This window comes from Callorhinus ursinus, unplaced genomic scaffold, assembly GCF_003265705.2.
Source record: "Callorhinus ursinus isolate GAN/ISIS: 27379988/994484 unplaced genomic scaffold, GSC_fseal_2.0 scaffold50, whole genome shotgun sequence".
NCBI lineage: Eukaryota > Metazoa > Chordata > Mammalia > Carnivora > Otariidae > Callorhinus > Callorhinus ursinus.
Window position 1 is genome coordinate 1,062,877 of NW_027397112.1, and position 10,157 is coordinate 1,073,033.

Sequence of the window (10,157 nt, forward strand, 5' to 3'; positions counted from 1 at the left end):
AGGAAAAATATCCGCCCTCTCAGTAATGGCCACTCTCCCTCGCCTGGGGAGGAACCTCCACAGGGACTGGTACCCCAGCCATCAGCGAGGAAGTGTGGGGAGCACAGCCCAGGAGTGGGATTGCAGCTCCTCCGAGGTGCCTGGTGAAATCGACAGGTGGTCCGGCAGAGCTGGCCTGGTGGGTTTATAGGTAGTTGGGTAGAGCTGACCGTGGGGCTTCCTCTTGTGAGCCTAGCAGTTTCCCTCTGGGCCCCTGTTCTGGCCACTTTGCAATCTGATCTTTGTAAGGGCCTGGGACAACCGTGTCTCCCCCTGAGCCCAGGGTTAAAGCTGTCTGATTGGGTAGGACCAGTGACTGCCCTGCAAGGGACCTGCTCTGTGGCTTAAGTGATCGGAGGCCCCAGTCACTGAATAATGGGAGTGGGCGAGGCTGTGGGATGCCATTTCAGATTTCTTTTGGAGTCACGCTCCTCCACAGGCTTTTCTACAAGGACAGGGCCATTGTATGTGTGACCAGCCCTCGCAGGACCAGGGGCAGAAGGGAGCCACCTTCCCTCACCAGACACCAGTATCCTGGCAAAGAGGTCTTCTTCTCTCCCTCGTCTGTCCCCTCAATAATGCCAGGGAAGAAGAGGGGTGAAAACCGAAAACATCTCCCCTTCCCCTCCACCCACCTGAGAATGGGTCTGTGTGATCCATCTCCTGTTGAAAATCTCTGTCCGCTGGGAGGCAGACATCCACGGAACCCAGTGAGCAAGCCACAGCATTTCATTTACTATGATACTCACTTTAAGCTCAGGGGAATCAATAGTTTTATATTCAGCTTGGTTAGGTCTTGGCTAATATTTAATTCTGTTTTGAAGCCCAGCCCAGATACATACAACCTGACACATCTAAGGGGGAAAACTAGGTGATCGGCCCATAGGCTGACACATCTGGTCACTGCAGAGTTAAAGGAAGTGTGGTGGCCGGTGGGGGTGGGAGGCATGGACACTTGTCCCGGAGTTGCTATTCGCAACCCTAATGGTCTGCTGACTTGGGTCATGGACCCAGGAAAGCCTTTCAGCTGGTAAGTGGAAAATAATCCCTGGTGCCGACTTTCAGATGAGCTGCTAGAAAAAAAATGTGAGACTCCACCTATGGGAATGTTCCAAGAAATCCACCTATTAGAAAGGGAACAACCCGTTTAGGTGAAGGTTCACTCTGATAGAACATCTGATAGGAAATTTGCTGGGTTTGAATCTGGCAAAAGTGGGGATCAGACAAGTGACCAAATATAAATTATGACTTATAAAGCTCAAATGCTTGGCTTGCCACCTATGGTGATTTTTTATGATGCCACATGGTCCAGAAAACACTAATGGGACCTTCCCAACCATATATGGAGCCTTTTGGGAATTCTCTTGCCATCTTCCTTCAACTAGGCCAAAGTTCACTTCTGCCTTCCCTCTTAACTTAGCTGTCTTGATTGGACAGTCACTCTTGGAGCTGATTAGGAACACATATCCCGACAGACATTCCTTCCGACCGCTCTCAGTGACCAGACTGTACACTCTTCTGGCACGGGGCTCCTCTCTAGCCATCAACACTTGTATTTGGCCACAGAGAGGAGGTTAAATCAGTGTAAGCAAACAGACTCCGGTTCCTGGGCAGCTCTGGAAGTCCCGCACACCAGCCCGCATTTTCTTCTCTGCCTACCATTTGTGATAGATAAATAAATCCATGCAGAAATAAAAAGAGTTATAGTTTTAAAATGAGACTATAGGAAAAGCTGTGACCCCACAGTGCATGCAGTAAAATCCCACACTCTTACTTCATGAGAGGTTGGCTGCAAGTTCCCCTAGGACTTCCTAGCAGCCACACTAATGAAGAATAATGTTTCCTCCTCCTCTACTTCCTCTTCTTTCTTCTTCCAGAAACAAAGGAAGGAAATGCAGTGTCCCTCTCCTTGTCTGCCTAGACTGTCCCAACCTATGGCACAAACTCCACCAAAGTTCCAACTCCACGTTCCATAGTCAACTCTGTTACTGAAACACAAATTAACATCATTCAACACAGGCCACAGTGTCACATTCTCTCTCCTGATACCTCTCTCACCAGATCCACTTAGGTGTAACCAGTTCTTAACTACCCATGCTAATGGGTGGGTTAAAGAGTAGCTCGCATAATCCAAATGACCAGCTGCCCTCAAATCAATGGAGTGGCCTTACTTTTTGTTCTCTCCAGCATCCAGCAGATTTATGTTCATAGTTAAATGTTGAGTGGAGGTTCAGCTTACATTTCGGAATTAAAATTGTGTTACCATTGAAATTAAAACGTTTATTCCTCTTTTGGAAGAACGAAAACCACCAGAGAGCCAGTTATCCTTGAACGAGATATTTCAAAAAAGTGGAGAACTCCTTTTCAGAGAGTAGCAACATGCCGGCTAATTTGGACAGAATTATAGCTTCAGTCTTCAAGGCCCCTTAGAACAATCATTGTGCTGATGAGCGCCAACCGTCTACCTGGATAGACATGTTGTATGAAGACTAGATGGCTGCTGTGGGCCGTGGCCTCCTTGGAGGAGGCAGTGTCTGATTGCAGGGGCCTGAGCGCTACACAGTCAGTCTTCTCTGAAATTATTTCCATCCGTTCTTGGTCCCTTGGAATCACTTTCCTAAGTAAAAAAATCAGCCTTTATTCAAAGACCCGGGAACATCTCATATTATTAGTAATGGTAACGTTGGGTTTAAAGCATTTCCTTCCAAATCTTTGCTTGGGTTGTTTAATGGGCGGGGGGGAGGGGAGGAGACGTGGTCACCTTCTATCCATTGTGGCTGCTAGGAAGTCCTGAGCGGATGGAACCTGCAGCTGACTTTTCCTTTAGTAATAGTGGGAGATTTTACTGCGAGCACTTTTGGGTCACAGCTTTCCTTAGAGTCTCACTTTGTAATTGTACCTCTTTTAATCTTTGCATGGATTTACTTATCTATCATAATATTACCGAACACATTTTTCTAGGCCACAGTAAGTACTTTTGGAAACGAGGTGGCATGAATAATATAGACAGAATGAAGGCAGCCCATTAACAGTGGGCCGCCACAGGTGGAGTTCTTAGTCATTCTGTCAAACAGGCTTTGCTCAGGGAGCCGGAAGAGGAAAGCTCATTTTTACGGTCAAATCTATACGTGAGACACTAAAAGTGAGGCTTCCATAGGAACCCAGAGATAATGACATCCTCACAAACACCCAAGTGTATATTTCTTCAGATCCTGGTGATCGGTGAAATGGGCATCATCTCTTATCTTTGTTTGTAGGTGAGCTCATCTACCATTTCAGGGACAGAAAAGTGTCATTGATGGTGTGAAGTGCCATCAGTTATGACCGTGCTTGAGGAATAGCTCAGAGAGCCAATGGCATTAAAGGTGGATGTTTAATGTGTCTACTGGGCAAGGAAGGTGGTACAGGCGTTACCTGTGAGGGATGGGACTCCCTCCAACACTCCTCCTCGAGCACCTGCTACGTGCTACTTATTGCTGGGCTGGTGCACATGCTCATGTGTTAGGAACAGGGTCCTCAGGTCTTTAGTACACTGTGATTTTTTTAGTGCCTAGCTTTGTATCAACTCCTTAAAAAAAAAAAAAACCATGGAGGAGTCATTGAACTATATTTCCAGTTTCTTTCATTAGGAAGCCATGTCTGGCATTTTTTAAAAAAAAGAATTTCATGGTTTCTCATAAGGGCATATTTTTGCTTTATTCTTACTCATTTATTTTCATGGTGGGGAAAAAATAAAATGCTTTCCCCATGAGAATTGCAGTCCTTTTTTTTTTTTTTTTCTTTTGCCTTTTGTGTTGGTGATTTCATCCACTCTCCCCTTCCATGGCTCTCTAAGAAAGACTACAGCAAATTAAGGAGGGAAAAAAATGCAATCTTATAACAAAGCAGGCTTTGTTTTGATAAATACAGTAATCAATGGCCCCAACCATTTATGTCGTTTTGAGGAAATGAATAATTCTTTGATTATATCCAAGAAGAGAAAACATAGGAATTTATGTTCTGGGTCCTCAACTGTCTTCTCTGTCTCCCTTCTTCCTTTGATCTATCTTGCCTGAAATTAGTAAGGCCAATACCCAGGGACAGAGGTGGGTTTGAGAGACTGGAAGCTTTAAGGAGACCTCTTCAAGACAAAGAATACAAAAATATCTTACTTTTACAATTTTTTTTCAAAAGCATGTGGTCATGTGAAAATACTGCCCAAGCATGAGAGATCCCTGAAGCTTAAACTTTATTGGCTTTATGGCAAGTCCATTTCTGCAGGTACCATACTGTAATAAACGTCCACCTATACTAGGCACACTTCAATTTGCTACTTGTGTACTTTTGAACACAGGAAACATAGGTAATGACTATACAGGGGCTAGGGAGGAGTAGAATAGATCAGTATAAATGTAAGACCACAAGGTTACATATTAGGTTTTAAACACACAGATATACTTTTTCTATTTTTGTTGAGCTTCACCATTTCTACAGATCATACCCAAGCATGATCTCTTTTTCTCCTGACTTGGAATTGTCTGCCTGCATTTAAATGTTCACTTTAAGGGGAGGGGGGATGGTGTAATCAATTTAATACGTTATCATTCACTCAGACAAGCCAACTCAAGCTCTGTTCTCTGATTGGACTCATGCTGAGCAATTCCCTATTCTAGAAGGCAGGTGTGATAGGTGGGAGGAAGGAAAGGGGTGGGGGCAGGGAGCACATGCTGCTTGGCTGAGCTTGGCGTGTTATTTATTTATTTGTCAGGCAGTTCAGATACTGGTCTGGAGGTCTCCATTGAGGAGGGTCCTCTGGGTCTCCGTGGTCTCATTCAGCCGGGATTTGTCCTGCTTACTGTCACTCCGTTCCCCGTCATCTGTGCCGCTCACCTTGACCAAGCAGAGGACATTCTGGAAGCTCTTCTTGAAGTTGTCAGACAAGAAGGCATACAGGATAGGGTTGGCGCAGCTGTTAGCATAGGTGAGGACCACCACAAAGTCAAACATGCCTTTAAGGGCTGGGGTGGGACTGATGGCCACAGAGACGGAGGAGACATTGAAGATGTAGAAGGGAAGCCAGCAGAAAATGAACACAGCAACCACTATGGACACCATCCGTGTGACCTTCTTCTCAGACTTTTTCCTCTTGGAGGAACCCACACGGATTCCAGAGGACTTCACCTTGATGATAATGAACAGGTAGCAAAGACAAATGATGGTGAGGGGCACCAGGAACCCCAAGATGAAGGTGTAGATAATGAACCCTGTGTACCATGCCCCAGATTCACCTGGCCAGTTGATGGTACAGCTGCTTCTCCCCCACTGGTTGCTCCGAAGCCCAGCATATATCATGATAGGCAAGATGACCAGCAGGGAGACTCCCCATACGGCCACATTGACCATCTTGGCCGTTCGGGGTCTTCTCCACTTGGCAGACTTGATGGGGTGGACCACAGCCAGGTATCGATCGATGCTCATGACCGTCAAGCAGAAAATGCTGGTGAACTGATTGATGCCATCCACAGTCATGACCACCCGGCAAATGGCCTTGCCAAAGGGCCAATGGACCAGAGCCACCTGCATGGCCAGGAATGGCAGACCCAGCATGAAGAGCTCATCTGCGATGGCCAGGTTGAGGATGTAAATATTGGTGATGGTCTTCATCTTGGCATAGCGGAGGATGACATAAATGACAAGTGTGTTGCCACACAATCCAATGATGCAGACCACAAAATAGATGAACGTGAGGACTGCATTGCTGGTCAGATCATAGTATGGCTCTGTCTGGTTTGAGCTATTGGCTGCCACCACAGAGCCATCAAGGTCAAACGGAGGGGAAAGCCAAGTGTGGCTCTCATTGAGTAGCTCATACTCCATATCCATGGCTGCCTTACACTCTTAGGTTAATTCCAGTCAGCCAGAGATCTTACTCTCACCTTGATGTATCCTGGAGGCAAAGGATCGACTGTGACATCTGCAAGGAGAAAAGGAAGATGGGCCTATCAGTCAGAGGCTACCTAAGCTCTCACCAGCCTTCCGTGTTTCTAGTTTACCCTCTCAGACAGACTCTTCAGTTGAAACGTGTGTTATCTTGCAACCTCAGCGTTAGAGCCACCAGCCCACTCTCATCAGTGTGCAGACTGTTTGAGTTGTTTTTCCAATGGGGGGGAAGGGTTTGGGTTAAGTCATCATAGTTTATCTTGTCATCTTTGGTGACGCACATGTGGGAGATGGCTGTGGCTGGGGAAAAAAAAAAAACAAACCTAAAAAACAAAAACAAAACCCGTACTTTGATTCCTAAGAAGTTGACTGGTCCAGCCCCTGACTCAGAGGGATCTGACACCAGCATTCCTGGCCTGCTCCCCGTGAGGACATCTCTGCTGACCTGCCGACTGCTTCAGAGTCTTTCCATTCTGAAAGCCCCAGAGTGGAAAAATCCCAGACTGTAGAGGTAAAACAAACCAGGGTTCCACCAGGAAGCCCGTGTGACCTTGTGCCAGGCACTTCACCGCTCTGACTCTCATTGGTTAAAATGGTGGCATTTTAACCGGCAACCGGAAGGTTAAGGGATGAAATATATGTGGAAGCGCCTAGCATTGTGCAGGGCTCATAATCAGGACTAAGCAAATCTCATATTTCCCCCTTTTCTCCTCTACCATCTCATTTATCTGTAATCGACTGAAAGCTGCCCACAGAATGAGCAAATTTATGGTCTTAAATATTAAAAATAAAAATCTGGCTTGCTCTTATAGTTAAAAGGCATGATTTAGTTTATTTTGTTTCTTCTGTTTTTGTTTCTCCAATACCCAGTGCTTGACCTCCGCATGCCTCAGAGAGTCCCTCAGGGGGATGCTGCTCCAGGACGCTCATCTTCTAACACTCCAGAGGATTTGCCTGGGATCCCCCTGACAAAGGAGGAAAACAGGAACCAGGCGTGAGGGAGGCAGGCTCATTCACAGAAGTGAATTCCAAACACGACCTTAGCTCATTCACTTGGCGGACACATTTCCCCTGAGCAGGGCACTTTCCCCGGTGCCTAAGTGAAGGTTAGAGATTGCTCCTTTATGCTTGGAGAGACTGCTAATTAGCGAGGGGGGACTTCGCCAGCAACAAGTACTGGAGGACCCTTGCCCACCTTTGCCTCTGATTCATTCTGCACTGCCAGGCGCATTGTTTACCCTCTCTGTGCTAATTTCCCTACCAGACAACCGTCTGTAAAGTGGGGTCTGGGCTTTATGGCTGACCTTTCTGCTAAGTACTTTGGGGACCCAGGATTTAATGTCTGCATTGGGTAAAAAGCATAAACTGGCAGCTATCAAAAAGAAAAGGTGTAAAGAAACCATTTTTGGTATCCCTGGATTAATTTGGGTTGTTCCCACTATTTTTCTGTCTTTTCAGTACTTTAATTCTACAGACCCAGAATCCCACTGAAGCCACCTGCACTGGAGTGCACATTAATCACAAGCATTTCCAGGGTCCCGTCTATGTAACATGCAAGGTCACACTCCAATATCTGGGTGAGTCTGAAGTACCCTGGGTGGCAGAAGCTCTGTCTAGAGCTTTGGGGATAGGGATGATGATGGTCCAGGTGGGTGAGGGAGAGTCAAATGCTGACCTCCAACCCTAACTCTACCTTTTTGGCTGGAGTCTCAGTCGGTGGCATGGAATTGCATGGGGTCCATGTTTTTCTAAACAGGCTGAGAAGCACCAATAGACAGCGTACAGAGCTCAGTGAAAGTGGAGGAGGAGGTAAGCTGGAAAGCCAGTCCAGAGTGGGGAGGCTCCTCCAAGGAAGAAATGAGTTTAAATCACAGTGACTCTGATTTCATTAACAATGAAGCCTGCTGCCTGAGGTCTCTGGGTGACTTCTGCTTCATTTGGGTCCCAGTGAAAGTGGAGCCCAATGCCAGGCAATCAATACTTGTTGGATTGTGGTTCAGTTAAATGCACAAGGAAGTTTGGTTTTCTGCTTGCTTTATTTTTCAAGCCTAAGAGTTACAGACCCTGGAAATGGCTGGTTGTTGGTCTTCTCTGAACTGAGTCTGGGCTGTGTTGGAGAGGAGGGTGAGAATGGTCTGGAGCATCCCTTCCTTTTCCCAGAGCCGAAGAATTGAGCATGGGGATGGGGACTGGGTATCAGGAACCCTGCTAAATCCTGTTCGACTTTAGCTTTTCTTTTCTCTCCGGCATTCCAACCCCGCATCCCTCCGCCACCCCCATTCATTCCCCACCGCCACTTTTCCAGTGGCCTGCTAAACCGAGTAGGTCTCACGCCGCCGCCAGAGCTGAGCCCCACCAGCCGGAGAGACAATAGCCAGGTGTGGGCCACCGCGGCGCTAGAGCACCTAAGGAAAGCCCAAGCAGCGCTGGCTAAGGGCATGGGGGAGTGGTGAGACTCATTCAGTTCCCCGGACTGGCACAGAAAATCCTCATCACTCAACTCGATGGCTCTCAGATCCAAGGGTTTCCTAAAGAATTCCCTGTTTCCAGGAGGACAATGGGGGAGATTAAAGACCGTCAGCTCCCCAGTTTCTAATCGCGGGATGGGGGGGTGTCGAGACATCAGGGACAGCTGGGAGCAGGGGACAGCCGCCTGGGGACTTGGCCAGCACCTCGGGGGCACGGGCCACTCAGGGATTCGGTTTTTCCTAAGATAGGCAAACTGTCCTCTCCTTCTGGGTGCTGGGGGAGCGGACCCTAGACCTTTGGGCATCTGTCTCCCAGGCAGGGAAAGGAGGAACAGAGAAGCGCTCCCTTTTCTCTGCTCCACCGCCTGCCCCTCACAGGCTCCGATCTCCAGATGCACGGCAGAAGCCCCCAGCAGGGACACCCCCCCTCCCCACCCCAGCCCAGTCTCGCTCTCCTCGCGTGGAGGTTCTTTTGCAGGTGGCTGGGAGAGAAGTTGTCCCTGTCGCAGCTACCACCTGGACGAGTCAGCTGGGGGACGAGGACTGGACAAGGGCGCATGCCGCGCACACCAGCCTGTGGTGGTGCGGACACGTCCGTTCCTGCACACGCGACCCACAGCCCCCACTCACGCCGGGACAGCCGCTGTCGTTCGTTGCCACGAAAATCACCCCGCAAAAGGCACAGGGCCGAGAACCACGCACCAGGACCTCCTCTCGGGCACACCGAGGCGCGCACCACCATGCAGCGCAGATGCGGCCGGGGGGCTCAAGTGCGTCTCTCGTTCTCTCACACACACACACACACACACACACACACAACACGCGCCCGCCCGCGCGCGCACGCACGCACACACACACACACACACACTCCCACACGCCTCACCTTTGCTTTTCCGCTGCAATTCGCTAGCTCCGCTCGCCGGCACCCAGCGACTGTCCCCAACCCAGCCGGGCGCCCAGGCGCGCCGCAGCTTGACCGGCACCTGGCGCTTGGCGTCCTGCGTTGCCGGCTCCCGCCCTCCCCTCGCGCCGCCCGGAGCCCGAAGGGCCCGCAGACCCCCGGCGCAGAGCGCGGACTGGGGTTCGAGGCGCGGGTGGCTGCGTCTCCGGGACTGGCCCCGCGGAGCCCCGGCCCCTCGGCACATTTCCCCACGCCCCCCCCCCCCGGGTTACGTCACAGCAGCCTCGCTCCGCCCGCCGGTCCGTAGGAGGACCGGGTTGAGCCGCGTGGAGAATCCGCCGGGGGCTGCGGGGGGCGTGCAGGGTCAGCGATCTCGGCCGCCCAGACACTCACGCTCGTGGCAGGGACACGCGCTGCTTTCCCTCTTACCGCTTTCACAGAATCGGTTGTGTTTCACCCAGCGTATTCCAGGCAATTAGGGTGGCGGCCCGGGGGACCCAGACTCGCGCCGGGACCCCTGCCATCTCCTCCGCCAGACGAGCTGGCAAAGCTGTGTCTGCCGCTGGTCGTCCCAGGACGCAGGGCTGGGGGAGAGAAGGGAGGAAATGGGTCTGGGGGAAAGCACTTCTCCGTGCAGTGGCCCGCACCCCTCCCCACCCACCCAGTGAGCGAAGCCGCACATGGGTTCCAGAATTCGGTTCAGGGAGCAGCCAGAGGCTCAGCAGAGCAGCGACTCCTGCCCTCTCCCAGCTGTCCATGCTCAGAGGTGCAGCGGCCATACAGCCACTCGCCCGGCTTTGTAAGCCTGTTAGTCGGCACCTGCTGGTGCG

General features: G+C 50.2%; 1 protein-coding gene across 1 annotated transcript; it reads right to left on the minus strand.

The window, feature by feature from the left end:
• Positions 1–3,929: 3,929 nt before the first annotated feature.
• Positions 3,930–9,535, minus strand: SSTR2 (somatostatin receptor 2). Its single transcript, XM_025890023.2, has 2 exons — positions 9,310–9,535; positions 3,930–5,992 (listed from the first exon to the last, which is right to left on the minus strand). Exon 2 carries the CDS (start codon positions 5,899–5,901, stop codon positions 4,792–4,794), a length of 1,110 nt encoding a protein of 369 aa, XP_025745808.1. The 5' UTR covers positions 5,902–5,992; positions 9,310–9,535; the 3' UTR covers positions 3,930–4,791.
• Between the last annotated feature and the right edge of the window lie 622 nt (positions 9,536–10,157).